Below are 14,970 nucleotides of genomic sequence, written 5' to 3' on the forward strand. Positions count from 1 at the left end.
TGATGGTGGCAACGTGGAAAAAGAGTACCCCATGTGGTCTTCACGTTCCCCATACATGTCTGCCCCTGTTAGCGAACACCTCCCTGCTTTAACATGTTACCTACCTCATTTATGGATGGCCACAACCCCATAGTCTCATCATACACAGTACATCAACCAGTGACATTCATTCACTTCCACTCATACTGCCACACTCATAAGAGTTCACAGGGTGCCAGTCTGTAGGTCTCCTTTTTATCAATATGTTTATTGAGCTTATAAAAATATAATAAGTTACATAAACAGAATTATATAAAATATTCACAATTAAGACTTCACTGGCTCAGGCCCTCAGACCTAGCTCAGGTGTTTACTAAATACCTTTAAGTACTGAAAAAATAATGACAGTCTCCAGACAAACATGGCAGTGTGGAGTTCCAGCATTGGTCAGCAAGAGTCACTGTGGTCTTGTTGGTTGGCAAAGCACACTGAAGCCAACCCTTCCTGGATTTATTGCCAAGTAAAGTAAATGACAAGGGACTGGCTCCCCTAAAGCAGCAAGCAGGGAGTCAAGGAAACAACAAAAATGCTGGCTGCCTCAGGCTTTGAAACCTAGTAGTGTGAATGGACAGCAGCCCACACTGCTGGCTGCAGCTGCCCATTCTTCAGCACAATGACAGTTGGAGAAGAGCCTGCTGTCCTGACCTGCTCACTCATCATGCATGACATTTACAAGTCAAATTAAGGGGAATCGCAGTGTCATTATGGAAGACCAGGGGTAAGGGACACTGCAGGGTCTCAGGAATTAAAAGGACAATTAAGCAGACATTTAACTTGCAGGATAGAGTAAATGCCTTCTTAAAAAAAAAACAGCACAGACAGACAGGAAAATGATCATATTAAAAATTCAGGACCTAATTATGGTCCTCTCACAGTATGGTCTATATTCAGTGGTGGGAAATGGCTTGATGGTTTTAAACACACCACTGATTGCTCTCCAAAGCCTTTGTTCAGTCATAGGCCTTGTAAAACAAAAAAACCCCAACTGCCTTCTAAACCAGAGGCTTTACTGAAAGGAAGCATTCTCTGCAGTTAGCGCTCTGGGAGGGAGCCCAGCAGCCAGCTTGGCATTAACCCCCTGCCGGGGAAGTTTCCTTGGCTCCCATTTCCTGGCAGTTACAGGTGCAGTAAGAGAATCTGCCAAGAGCAATGGCTGTTTATGAGCCCTGTAAATGCTCAGTCCTACAGTTGCCCTTACATGAGAATGGCGGCTGCGTTTCCCTTGACTCTCATTTTTTGTGGCCACCCACACTATATTTACCCCATGGAGGCTCCTCTGGCCTCTCCTCTTCTGCCTCCGTGTTCTTTCACTCACCCTTTCGCTCACTGGAGCCTCAACATTCCTGACTACAGATGTGAAGAGCAACCTCTCTTAGCTAAGAGAAGCTAAGTCTGGAAGAGGAGACAGACACTATGGATGACTCCCCCAGGGCCCAGGACCTCAGACCCCAGCTCTGTACTGCGTCTCGGGCTGCACCACCCCTCACTGGCTCAGGATGTTGTGTCTGAACTTGCTCGAGCCTCACCCAGGAATCAGGCATGGTCAAACTCTGAGCAAGTCACCATTTCCTTCTCTAGATAGGACACACGTCCCTTTGAAGCAAAACAAACCTGACATTGTAACTGCTGTGACTGTGAGTGGTGCTGGAGGCCAGATCTGCCCACACTTGTGACTGGACAGACACACGCCTTGTGTGTCAGTGACACATGGTGAGTTCTTCCACTAGTGACTGCAAGGCTTGCACCATGGTGTGTGACTGCAAACACAGGTGGAGTTACCTCTGAAACCATAGGGCATGCCAACAAACCATGCTCTGTCTGAGGCCATGAAGGATGTGGGATGTCTGTACTTTGTAACCGTTTTACTAAAACCTTGAAGTTATTTTCTTCATTAGGATGTTCCCACTTTCAACCCCTTGAGACTCTATCACCCTTATACCTTTTGCTACTTTTTAAAAAAGCATCCCTTCATTTGCCTAGGTGATGTTTTGGGAACATGGTCTATACCATACTCCCATCTCTCACTAAGTGCCTCCTTAAAAGACAGGATCAGATGCTTCACCTGTGTCCTCTCCACATGGTTTGGTTCATTTGATTGCTCAATGAACTACTTAGGGCAGCCTAAGGAATACAGTGACCCACCAGGAAACGCCTTGAGTTTTGGCAGTCTGATAGCATCACCCACAGCTGTCGGTTGTGACTTCATTGGATCCCCAGCTGGTCCCAGGGAAGACAGTCCAAGATAAACTCTTCAGGACGCAGCTGGGGGTGGGGAGGCAGGTGGTACAACCCCAGCCCACTCCAATATGTCTGCACACAAGGACTCCACAGCATCCAGCCGCTCGATCTGCACCAACTTTGTGAGCAGCTCTGGGATGCTGTAGCCCGCGGTGCTGATGCGGTCAAAGAGCTGCATGCCGTCAGTCATGCCCCCAATCTCATCCCTCTTCAGTCCAAAGCTCTCGGCAAGGTGGCGCCATGTTTTCACGACTGCCTTCTCAGAGTTGTATGTAGAGCTGAGCATTCGGCTTGTCTTCTCAAGGCAGTCAAACGGCAACTCGGTGGGGCTGAGACCTAAGAGAGGAATTGGTCAGAATTACATGTCACAAATGGAAGCTCAGTGGGAGCTCAATGGTAAACATCGAGTAAGTACTCAATAAAGAATGAATGGAAGTCCTAAATAGTCTCTTCCAGAAAACAGAAAAGAAGGAAATAGTTCCTAATCTGATATCAAAACTAGACCAAGACCAATATTCTTAACAAAATATTAACAAATAGAATTGAACAATAGAACAGAGAATTATTTACTACAAGTGACATTTATTCTAGGGGTGTATGGTTCTGGTTCAGTATTCAAAAGTCACTGTGACTTTGATGTTAAGTGCAGTGCTAGTACACTGCTAAAAGCTGAGGTCAGGACCAGGGCTCTGCTCACAGAGCTCATATGTGACATCATGCCAAAGCAGAGAAGGCAGAAAAGGAAAAGTACACTGAGATTAGAAAGGCATAAAACTACCCTTGTGAGCATAGACCGATCATCTATGCAGAAATCTCAAAAAATCTACTCAAAGACTGCCATGACACTGCGGTACAGAACAACCCAAAGGAATCTCTACTGAATTATGGTATGTGAGACCGACTTATCACTGAGTGTACACTGTATCAATCAACTTTCAAAAATATTTTTAAAACGTGTATCTTATTTCATATGGGTGTTTGCCCACAAGCATGTTTGTGCACCATGCACATACAATGTCCACAGAGACCAGAAGAGGATGTCAGACCCTCTGGAACTAGAGTTAACAGATGATTGTAAGCTGCCACATGGGTGCTGGGAATTGAATCAAGGTTCTCTGCAGAACAGACTGCTCTTTAGGACTGAGCCCTCTCTCCAGCCCCCAATTTGACTTTAATAATCTTGAAATAACAAAATTATAGTAAGAGAGAGCAGATTGGTGCTTGAGAGGGCTGCATTGGGGGCTGGAGAACAGGAGATTCCCTTGTGGTGGTGGAAGGGGTCTCTGTCTACTGTGTTAACATTGACATCTTGGTTGTGATTTTATGGGCTTTGTGAGCTGTTACCATCAGGAGAAGCTTGGAGAAGTGCACCCAGGCTTTGTCCTATCACCTTACCAAGTGGTAAGAATATCACAAGCTAGATGGTGGTGCACACCTTTAATTCCAGCACTTGGGAGGCCGATGCAGGCAGATCTCTCGAGTTTAAGGCCAGCCTTGTCTACAGAGCAAGATCCAGGAAAACCAGGACTGTTACACAGAGAACTTTGTCATGGGGAGGGGATGGAATGGGTAGGAAGAATATTGCAATACTAAAAACTTTAAAATAACTGGGGGACTTTGGTGTCATAATAGGATCTTGAGGAAGGTGGCGCAGGTTGGGTAGGAGAAGGTAGCGAGTATTAAGGTCTTCATGGGAGCCAAGCCATACTGGGTTTAGAGTCTCAGGCTTGGCTGCATCTTATTACTGTGGCATTAGGAGGCACACATGCCTGGGCTGTCAAGGAGCACCTGAGGGCACAGGCTTGAAGCTTCCACCTTACAGGACCCACTGGACAGGGCTCTTCTTGTGGTTGAAGTTTTAAATTAATTTGAAAGCCACAGTCCCGTGGGTTGATCTTTCAAAGCCAAGACATTCTTTGGAAGAGAGAAAAGGTTTGGGGTTGCTGGAATGTAACTCCCAGACCAGACTCTTCTGGGCAGCCTACAGCACCCACCATGCCAAGCTTGATGGAGCAGGCTGACCAGGCATGCACTTCTGGAGCCATGCCAGGTTTCTGAAGGCAGCCAAGAAGAATTCTTGGCCCTGAAATTCCTGCTCAGTGGTTACTCCAGGCCAAACAGAGCATCTAACCAGTCTGCCCCGGCTTAGGGCCTGCACCTCTCCCACATGGGACATGAGTGGCCGCATGTGACTCTCTTCAGTCCCAGGGTTCAACCAGGTCAGAGGTGCATGGAGACATGCCAGCAAGGCATGAGGCTGGAAAGTCCCCTGACCTCAGCAGTGAGGAGTTTACTTCCAGGATAAATAGAAGTTAATTTAGGGCCTGGATTTTGTAGCATGTAGGAGGATTACTGAGTGGAATGTTTATGCTTCTTACCCAGTTGCTTCTTACCTGCCTGCTTAAGGCAGCCTGAACTTGCTGCTCCTGTGGCTGCTCTGGAAGGAGGGAAGATCCCTCTTGCCTTGTGAAGCTCAAGAGGGAAGATAACAGCTTCTAGGCACAGCTATCCCTTACATGACAACGTTTCCATCAATGACAGAAACTCTGGATCTGTAGGTCTACCTACTGATGCCATAACCACCTTTGTTTGTGTTTGCACAGCTACTGTTGACCCAAAAACAAAATCTCAAATCTATGTGCTTCTTAGAACGTGTACCCATTGGCACTGACTACTGGGTGCCATCAGACGTTTCCATGATGACAATACCAATGTAGGCACAGAAATATGGGGCCCCTTCATTGTGTCCCCATCAACACACACACTGGGCTATTGCTTGTCCTGCGAGAGGAGCACTATGGGGTGGTTCAGCCTAAACCAGAAACCAAATTTCCTTTCCCTCCACATCAGAAGTCAGTTTACTTAGCCATTCTGACAACCTCCATCAGATATGGATGAATGTGCTCAATTCTTCACTCAGGAGTCCCTTCCATGCTGGGCTTTGGGTCAGTGGGATTGGGAGGATTATTGGGGGAGTGAGCCCTGAATGACTCTTTCTTTTTGTTGTTGTTGTTGTTTGTTTGTTTGTTTAAGACAGAGTCCCTGGCAGACCTGGAACTCACTATGTAGACCAGGCTGGCCTCAAACTCACTGAGATGTACCTGCCTCTGCCTCTCAAGTGCTGGGATTTACATTTAAAGGCGTGCACCACACCTTCAGTTCTAGGATTAATGGTTCTCTAGTCCTTACCTTCAACAACACCACACACGTTGGCATACACATCCAGTATTTTTTTCCTCCGGCTCTGGATCTATAAAGAACAAGTAAAATAATGTTCATCTTCAGAAAGAGGGGAAAGACTACAAGTCTTTCCCTTTGTGCTGGCTTGGTCCAATTGCCTAGATATTCTTGCTGTGCTAAGGCCTTACACAGAAACAACCCAAAGTTATCAAGAGGAAGACTGTCCCTAGGTTTCCATACAACCCCTCCTTGTGCGCACCAGGGGTGCCATTTGTGTTAAAGGGGACACCAATGTTAGAGCCGTCCTTGTTAAGTTTAGAAGAATGGCTACCAGATGGCCACCAGGGCAGCCATGCATGCAGAGGCTAGCAGAGTTACAGAAGCCTCTCTTTTTCAGGGCAGAAAGCACAGGGCGAAGCTAGGCAATGAGTGGCCCTGAGTGAAAGAGCCCATGCCTGTGGCAGCAGCATAGATTCCAGGTTCTTTTAGCGCACTGCACCTAGAGGACAGGACCAGGCCAGATCCAGGATCTCAGTGGGAATTTTCTTTACTGCCAACAACGTTGCCACAAGTCTTGGCTAGGTTGCCCAAGGCACAAACTAAAGAAGGACTGTATGCTGGGGCCTCAGAGCACACTCTGTGCCACAGACATAGCATGCTTTAGTGATAAAACCCTCTGAACATTGCTATTTAAGAGAAATATATATGTGTATGCACATGAGTTTACATTTAGTATCTCGAAGCCTACTCAAGGTTACTCAAGACTCCTATGTAACATGTCTATTTGCATAGATCCTATTCACATCTTCCCATGTACTTTAAATCATCTTCAAGTTATTTCAGCTAACACATGGACCATTATGCAAATAGTTATTGCATTGCATGGTTTACAGATCAATTACAATAAGAAGCATGCATCTTTAGTACCATTTTCTTTTTTAATCAACTCATAGAACCCACAGATATACATAATTGCATGTGTGTGTGTGTTTGTGTGCATGAGAGAGTGTGTAACTGCTTAGATATGCATGGTATGTTTTTGAAGTTTTTTTTTTTTTTCTGTTCTCTGGCATTTACAATGATTTTTTTTGAAACACTTTTCTCTTTTTTCTATAAGCAGTATATTTAAGATAAGATTCCTTATTTTTTATTTTTTTATTTTTTGACTTGTTGCTTTGCCTGGCATCCTAGCTGGGACCTTTGGGAGAAACAGTACCCTAAGGAGCTTATTCAACATAAGGTGTCTTGTCTGATGGCTGTAAGTCACTGCACCAGTGTACCATAGGCAGTGTTACCAGAGCCTCACCCCAGCAGACTTGTTACTGGTTACAGACTTCTCCCTGGCCAGGTGAACTAGCGACAGCAGACATAGCTCTGGGGACCCCTGCTTGTCCGGGGCTGGCTCTTCATCACTGTCCACACTGCGACTTAGCAACTGCTCGTTCTCAGAGGAGGCATCGTTCTCACTGTGGAAACAACCAGGGCACCTGTTAGTGAAGCTCCAATCCAGATAAGCTGTCTCAGCACTGACCCAGGTATGGGCAGCACAGCACACTGCCTTATTCTTTAAGCACTTAGTACACATTATGAGCTCTAGGTAAGGAGACATGAGCTAAGAAAGGCACATCCTGTTTCCTGACAAACAAGCAGTACTGGTACTGAGTGTCCTATAGATGTCTGCATGGGTTCCCAAGAAGCTGTGGGTTCCGAGAGGCTGGGGAAACCACCAAGGGCTGCACCTGGACATCTCTCCACACTTTCTGACACCACAGATGCTTGGTAAAGATTCACAGAGTATGTTCTAGAGTCGTGCACTTGGCCCCAGCAAGACAAGTACAACCACGGGTCTTCATGTTAAGTTATTAAGATTAGATGGCTGGAATCCAATTCATGCCAGGTTTCTACAGTAACCAAGAACACACAAAAAGTGCACTCTTGACCAGTGTGGCCTGTTGTTAGAATGAGATTTGTGGGAGCTACAGAGAGCGCCTAACAGTGGGCAGGGTGGGTGATCATGCAACCCTAGCCTCATGTGCTTCCCTCTGATTATAGCTCAGATCACACAAGACCTGGCAACCAGGGGTTAGAGCTTATGCCTTTAAACCATTCAAAATAAAAGAAAAACAGTATTTTTTTTCAAAGCATTCTGCCTACTTTCTTGCTTTGGCTAAAGAACTTCAGAAAAGGGGATTGTATTTGCCACACATTATATTTGAGTGTTACTGTTAGCAGTGAAGGCCATATGCAAACACATCCCTGGTGCCAGAATAAAGAAAAAAAGAAGTTATGAAACCATCTAACAGAGCCACTTTGTCATGATGCTTGAGGGCCTAAGAGGGAGGTGGCTGGCCCACCCTCATCACTAATTCTGGAAGGCAAATGGAAGTACATAATGGTATCTTTATTGAGCACCTCATGACATTTCCACAGATCACCGCATAGCTTCCAAGACCCAAGAGCTGTTTGTGGGGACAAAGGCTCATGGCCTTACCTTTTGAGCAAAAGTATAATATTTATATGTGTAAACAAGAGATAGTTCCCCAAGTTCAGGCCCACAAATTCTCCCCTCAGGAGAAACTCAAGCCATGGGCACATCCTTGCCTGTTCACCATTCCCTTTTTGCTACTTTTAGGAACAAAAAATCCTGAAAGATGGAAGGGCCAAGCTGGGACCAAATGGCATCACACCATACTTAGAGCCCTGCCTCAGCCTTGGCGTATGTATGACAGGGCTCAGACCACAATTCTCAGAGTCTGAACAATGACCAGTTAGAATTAAGATACTGTGGGAACTAAGTCCTTTCCAAGGCCTTGAGTAGTCTCACATCTACTATCCACCTCTACCATGCAGAACTGCCTGTGTTGGGAGTATTGAGAGCACTAGAATTTTCCAAATGGGTTAATGCACTAGGCTGGCCTTCCACAGTGCCTGGACCTGATCCAGGTAGCTGGAGTCCTTATTCTCAAGTAGGAAAGACTTGGCAGGAATTTGTGACTCATTGTGGGAAGGTCCTGTCTTGGGTCAGGAAGGAGGGTCTGGCATTCTGCTCTTCTGGAAACTGTCTTAACAACCCTTGGGAACTCTGCACTCCAGTTGCAAAGACCAACACTAGGGAGATGGGGCCCTTCCCAGACTTGTCTATAAGGCCTCAGTGCAGGGCCCAGAAGGAAGGGGTTTGTATGCTGTGTTGCTGCACCAAGTCCAGATGACTATCCAATGGGGACAATAGGAAACGACTTCCATCCTGGGTTGATTTTTAAGCAGAGGTAAGTTCTATGACCCAATGTTTGGAAAATGTGCTAAAATACAGCCAGGTAAATCTCTTTCCTCAGAGGCTTATTACACCAGCCCTTAATAGATGGTTGACAGTCTGGGCTTTGGTTCCAGTTCTGTTGATCACTGGTGTGTGATCTTGGTCCAGTGATGGGAGTAGGGATGGCATCTTAGGGGTGTGGCAAGACTAGTCTCAGGCCTGGGGCTGGGGTTGCTGGCTTTATGTAATATAAGCACTGCTGGCAGCTAAATAACCTGACTGGCATGTATGCATCCTGTGATTCATATTGGCTCCTCAGTTTGAAGAGAAGGGTGGAGGGCTCAGGGCATCTGGGAAATTGGGAACAGGGAGAACGGGCAAGTGGGGAATAGCAGGCAGATTTTACACCTGCCCCAGCTCCTGTGGTCAATGAGGAAACAGAAATTCAGTGCTGGTTTACATTGCCCCCTTTGGTGGGAAGCTGCTCTCTAATATTCTTGGAACATTCTTAGGCCAGGCACCAGTACCCAGTACACTCACTGATACAGCTTGCCTGCCTGCTCAAGGACCTATAAAGACCCAGATGGTAACTCCGTCCTTGGGACTGGGACTGTTCAACCTAGTAGTGAGTGTAGGTGAGCCCCTGTTCCACATACCTTTTGGGGGTCTTTGTGGGTGTTGCTGTCAGCTTCTGGAATTCACCATTCTCAGGGAAAGTCACCACACTGTCTGTAGGAATAGAAGTTGGGGGGTTGGTGAGAGTTAGCTTGTGGCGCTGAACTTGGATCTCCCTTCCTGTTTCCTTTTCAGTAGACATCCTTGGTGACCAGGTCCCCACCTGGGGACAGAACAAGTGGGTACACTACCCCCCTCAAAGGCCCTGGAACCAGAGGTGGTCAGTAAACTGGGCTGCCAGGTTTGAGGACAAGGTGAACATACTCCACCTTCATGCTAGATATTGTTCAAGGGGCAGTGTGGGCTATGTGTACAGACCTGGGGCCTCTTTTTTCTCCTCGTGTGTGTTAGCTGGGGCTTCTGCACTCTTTCCTGGGGGACTGCTACAGCAGGCTGCTTGAAGAAAGAGAAAAAGGTTGGCATGAGCTCCCTGGCTCTCTCAGAGAAGGTGACAGAGTGTTGGGTTAGGGACATGGGTGTAGGGATGTCACCTGGAGCTGACGGCTTAGTCTTCATGATGTAGAACATGATGATGAGGACAATGGCAATGGCCATGATGAAGATCGTAGACATGGCAATAATCAGGGCGGTGGCCAGGTGTCCTTGGCCTGAGAGCTCTGCTGACATCAAGGAGAGGAGGATAAATGGGTTTGCAAGCCCCTCCTCCAAGAATGCTTCCATAGATCATACTTGGCCTAAGGACCTGGCCCTCAAACCGTGTGTTGGCTGCTAGGTCAGGGCCACTCATCCACACTGCCAACTGGGTGTATCCACTCACCTACAGCTTCCCCCACACTGCCAACTGGGCATATGTGCATTATACTTGGAAGAGCAGGATGCAAAAACAAGAAGTCATTCCTGGGGTGCTCACTCTTAGTGTCACTACCCTGAGATCCTGAGAGAAAGGTACAGATGAAGACCAGAGAGGCCCATGAGCAAGTATCTGTCTTGGGAGTTCAGGCAAAAGGCCACCCCTCCAGCTAGAGGTTACATTCCTGGGTTGGTTTTACTTGGCACCTCCTCTTCAGAGTATTAACAAGAGCCCCAGGGTAAAGAGGGCTGAACTGACCCAGCAACTCCTACCATTTCCACTTCTGCTGGGCTGCTGCTTATTCCTGGAGCTGGTTGCTTGGTTCCCTGATGAAGCTTTGGATGTGTGGACTATCTGAAACCTTCCCATAGTTCTCCAAAATAACTAAACAGGACATCTGGTTCCCATGAAGCAGGATCCAAATGTCCTGCCAAAGAGGCAGTGGCAGGCATCTGGCACTCAGGGCCATCGGAAGGATGTGCAGAGCTGAGAGCCCATTGAGGACGGTCAGACTCCTTGATGTTATCTGGTGCGTTTATAACTGTGGGAGTGGGAGATGGCTGATGTATGTCTTTCTATTCTCGGTTACATGCTATTCCCGAGTGCTGGGGGAAGTGAGGTGGGTATGTCTGCATACTGTCCTCATACCTTGGGTCAGGATATAGCAGGCTGCATATTGACACTTTGAGGGTTTTTGAAGGTACCCCAAGCCTCATGGAGACTCAACCCCAAACATGCTTAAGAATCAGATGGCAATTAAAACCGTAGAGCAGCCAGGCGTGGTGGCGCACGCCTTTAATCCCAGCACTCGGGAGGCAGAGGCAGGTGGATTTCTGAGTTCGAGGCCAGCCTGGTCTACAAAGTGAGTTCCAGGACAGCCAGGGCTATACAGAGAAACCCTGTCTCAAAAAACCATAGAGCAACTCCTCTATGTGTTTTATGAGTCTCGATGAGAAGGGATAAGTTAAACTCAAGAGCTTGCACTGAGATGGGGGAGGGGAGAGTGCCCCTCAACCGCCATTTCCATTTCTAAGGAGCTAGGGAGAATAAAAGTCATTGGAAATGAGTATTAAAAGTGTAAATCACTGTTGACACTGGCTCCTGACTGTCACCTCCCACCCTGCCAAGGTGGCTGGAATACCAGGATACCCATGGAGTAGCAATTCTATACCAAGGTCCTGCAGCTGATCATGCAGCGATCATGTGACTCTGTCACATTAGGGAAGTGACAAGAGGAAAGGGCTCTGTCTTCATTGTCCCCTCTCCCTCCTCATTCTCAGCTCTCTGAGTTCTGGATGCTTTCCTCACCTTTGTGAGCATGCTGCAAGGGAGACAAGGTGCTGCCACCGGAAGTGCTGGATGAGTGAGCTGAAACCCCAGAAGTGGCTCCCACACCTGCGAGAAGAAGAGAGAACCTCAGAGATCTGGCAAAGCATCCCCTCCAAAGGCTGGAAAATAAGGCACCGCAGTGAAATGAACCAACTTGGAGTTCTAGACTGTATTGCAGGGGGTGGGGCAGAGAGGAAATGTTTAAAGTTCCCCAAAGAGTACTCTGACACAGAGAGACTCTGTCGCAAAAAGAAAACAAAGAAAGACAACAGAAAGAAAAGAAAATGTGTCAAAGAAAAGAAAATGGAAGCTGATTTGCTATCAGATAAACCACAGTACATGTATTTTCTCTGATAAATAACTCCCTTTAGGTCAAACTTGAGTTTTTCAATTGATAAAAACAATCAGGGTTGGACCACAGCTCAGCAGTAGTAGCATGCATATGTGACCCCAGCCCTTGAATGGGAAAGGGGGTTATATTTTCCTTCTCTCTCTCTCTCTCTCTCTCTCTCTCTCTCTCTCTCTCTCTCTCTCTTCCTCCTTCCCTCCTTCCTTCCTTTGTTCTTTCTTTCCTTCCTTCTTTCCTTCCTTCTTTCTCTCTCCGTCCCTTCTTCTCTCTGTCTCTCTCTCTCTGTCTCTCTGCTTGTTGGTTCTCAATTCTGAAGAGGTTCATATAGTAATCCTGTGCTTCTGAAAAGCAGCTGTAAGCCCAGGCAGGGTCACCAACCTCCCTGAAGTCATGTCCTTCCCACCCACCCCAACTAGCCAAGAGAATTGGCCTGGAGCGTACACAAGGGTCAGTCCACAGTACCACAGGGGCAGCAGTCTAACAGAGAGAGGTTCTGGGAGAAACACAGGCCTGCTGTGTGGGAAGCCTCCTGCCATCTGCCTTGTGCCAGCCCAGGAACAGAAGCCCAGTCCCACTGAAGCAGAGTGTGCTGCCTAATTAGCTGACAACCTCACTAAGTACATACCCTGAGGTGGAAACTTCTAGTTCTTTGGAAAGTTAGTTATATCAAATAATGTTTTTGCTGGGTTACCAGGTAAAAGGATGTCTGCTAAAGCAAACACATGAAAGACTGTTTTCCTGAAGCAGACACAGGTGAAAGGATGTTTGGATATAGAAGACACGAGAAAGGACCTATGATGAAGGAGTATAAATATGACCCCACTGACAGTGGGAGACAAGCACTGAGCCTTGGTTTGGTTTGCACCACCTTGCTATTCTTCACTAAAGACATGCATGTGTTGGTTCACCTTACATAGCATTGTTGAGCTCAACTTGTGATAACGGCCATCGAGAGAAGAAACTCTCTCAAGAACTGCTAGTAAGGTCCTGTGGCTGCTTGCCAATTCAGTGGCCTCGCCTCAGGCTGGTTGGTAAGCCTGGTGGTTTCCTCAGGATTGAACTACAGCTGCCTGGTGTCTGCTAGCTGAAAGGATTGGTCTGCAGCTGCTGAGTCATATTTGGTGTTTGCTATGAGACTAAATGGCTGCCCAAGAAGACCAAGCTTGTTCCCAAAGAACTACTGCTCAACAGGTCCATTTCCTTCACACCCTAATAACTTCTCTACCACTACCTCTGCTGGGTGTTGGGCTAGAGGAGAGGTTGAACCCTTATTAAAAGTAGGTTGCGGGGGCTGGTGAGGTGGCTCAGTGGGTAAGAGCACCCGACTGCTCTTCCGAAGGTCAGGAGTTCAAATCCCAGCAACCACATGGTGGCTCGCAACCATCTGTAATGAGATCTGACTCCCTCTTCTTGAGTGTCTGAGGACAGCTACAGTGTACTTACATATAATAAATAAATTTTAAAAAAAAGTAGGTTGCAAAAAATGTATGCCTACAATACCCTGTGGAGAGAGGCCAGATGCCTCTGTTTCCATCCTTATACCTAGTTCAACTCATAGTGAGACAGACAGATAAACAGGGTGGTGGTACAAAAGGCTATCACAGGCTCAGGGCAGGCTGGAGGTGGATTTCTGTGCATCTGTGAGGTGCTAAGGTACTCAGAGGCTAGCTTGTCCCTCAACATTAGACAGAAATAGCACTATAATGTAGCCAGGAGGATAGTCACTTGCCCAGGGAGGATAAGATCTCTTCTTCTCTTTCTGGGGGAAGACTGGAAGCTTTCTTGTGGCTTATGTTCAGCTTTTAAAGTTTATATTTGGGGGTCACTCTTAGGGAGGAACTGCTGAGGGAGTACCCCCTCCCCCAGTGGTGGTCCTGTCTACATAGCTATGCTAACCTATCAAATGACAGACATTCAGGCTGTGTCCATCCCTGCTCACAGACCCCACCAAGTCTTCTGCAGATTGGCAGCTGCTCCAGCCAGCTAAGGCAAGATCCAGGGTCCTGCCATTTGTACTTGGCAAGGAAACTAGCTGTCACATGTCATCAGATGGACTGTCCTGACCCAGCTTTGAATAGAATCTAATTTGCTTTCTCGAAAGCAAATAGGGCACTGCAAAGAAACGGATCTGTTGGTTTGGTAAGGGGCTCAAGTGAGCTTAAGATAGATGGGCAGAGGGAGAGAAAAAAAAGCCAAGGGCTCTGTCTGTGGACGCCAGCAATCTCTGTCTTTTCTTGTCCCTTCTTGCTAGGACTTGCAGACCAAGGCAGTGACAGGGTTGGGGCTGGGGCGCAAACACACCCAGGCCTATGGTCTAGAAAGAAACAATGAAGGTAGCTTGGTGAGTACAGACTTATGAAATGCCCCTGTACCCGGGAGGACTGGTTACATGACACTGCCAAACACTGGTGCAGGCTGCTACTTGCTAAGGATATCTTCCCAAGCCGCAGATGCTACCTGCTTGGACCAGCTATGCCTTGCTCTGATATACTGGACATTCCCCAACCTGAACTCCTGTTGGCATCAGTGGAGAGCTCAGACTGCACAGGCTGCAGGAGTTGCCAGGTACTCTCCAGCCAAGGATGCTCTGCTGACTACACGAGAGATGGTAAGTAGGGATGAGGTATGGCGAGAAGGTAGACCTCTCTAAGCCAGAGGCTGGAGCCAAACACCTGCAGGCATCCTGTCATCAAACCCTTCAGGTCCTCATGACCTCCATCCCATCTTTTCCCTGTGGTAGACCTCAGAGTCTTTCCAGAATCTGCAGGGAGGCATACATTTCCCTCAGGGGATCCTGAAGCAGATGCTGAAACCTATGATGCATGCAGACTGAGCAGAATTACAGGGATCCAGCCAGGCCTGCAGGCCATACAGGTCCTAAAGGCAGCAACCCATGAGCTGCCAGTAGGCGTCTCAGAATCAGAGCTGGCAAGAGAGAATGGAGATGCTGTTTCAGCAAAGACCGAGCTGAGGTGACCCAGAGCAAATACGGGCATGGGTGTCTGAATTAGATGTTCTCAGTGACAGTTCTGTTTCAGGCAGGTGGAAGGAATGTTCTTAATGGAACACAATTAAAAACAAATTCAATAGGACTGC

At 47.3% G+C, this 14,970-nt stretch overlaps 1 protein-coding gene across 1 annotated transcript in view; it reads right to left on the reverse strand.

Moving 5' to 3' along the window:
* Positions 1 to 237: 237 nt before the first annotated feature.
* The window catches only part of Edar (ectodysplasin A receptor), a 73,133-nt gene continuing 58,400 nt past the window's right edge, over positions 238 to 14,970 (reverse strand). Inside the window, exons 6-12 of the mRNA XM_029482305.2 lie at positions 11,505 to 11,591; positions 9,877 to 10,002; positions 9,704 to 9,778; positions 9,367 to 9,439; positions 6,764 to 6,923; positions 5,467 to 5,527; positions 238 to 2,613 (exon numbers count right to left, since the gene is read on the reverse strand). Coding sequence (XP_029338165.1) covers positions 2,291 to 2,613; positions 5,467 to 5,527; positions 6,764 to 6,923; positions 9,367 to 9,439; positions 9,704 to 9,778; positions 9,877 to 10,002; positions 11,505 to 11,591 — 905 coding nt within the window. The 3' untranslated portion in view covers positions 238 to 2,290. The remainder of the gene's footprint in view (positions 2,614 to 5,466; positions 5,528 to 6,763; positions 6,924 to 9,366; positions 9,440 to 9,703; positions 9,779 to 9,876; positions 10,003 to 11,504; positions 11,592 to 14,970) is intronic.

The sequence above is a fragment of the Mus caroli genome, unplaced genomic scaffold (genome assembly GCF_978045245.1).
Source record: "Mus caroli unplaced genomic scaffold, Mus_caroli_1 scaffold_9, whole genome shotgun sequence".
Taxonomy (NCBI): domain Eukaryota; kingdom Metazoa; phylum Chordata; class Mammalia; order Rodentia; family Muridae; genus Mus; species Mus caroli.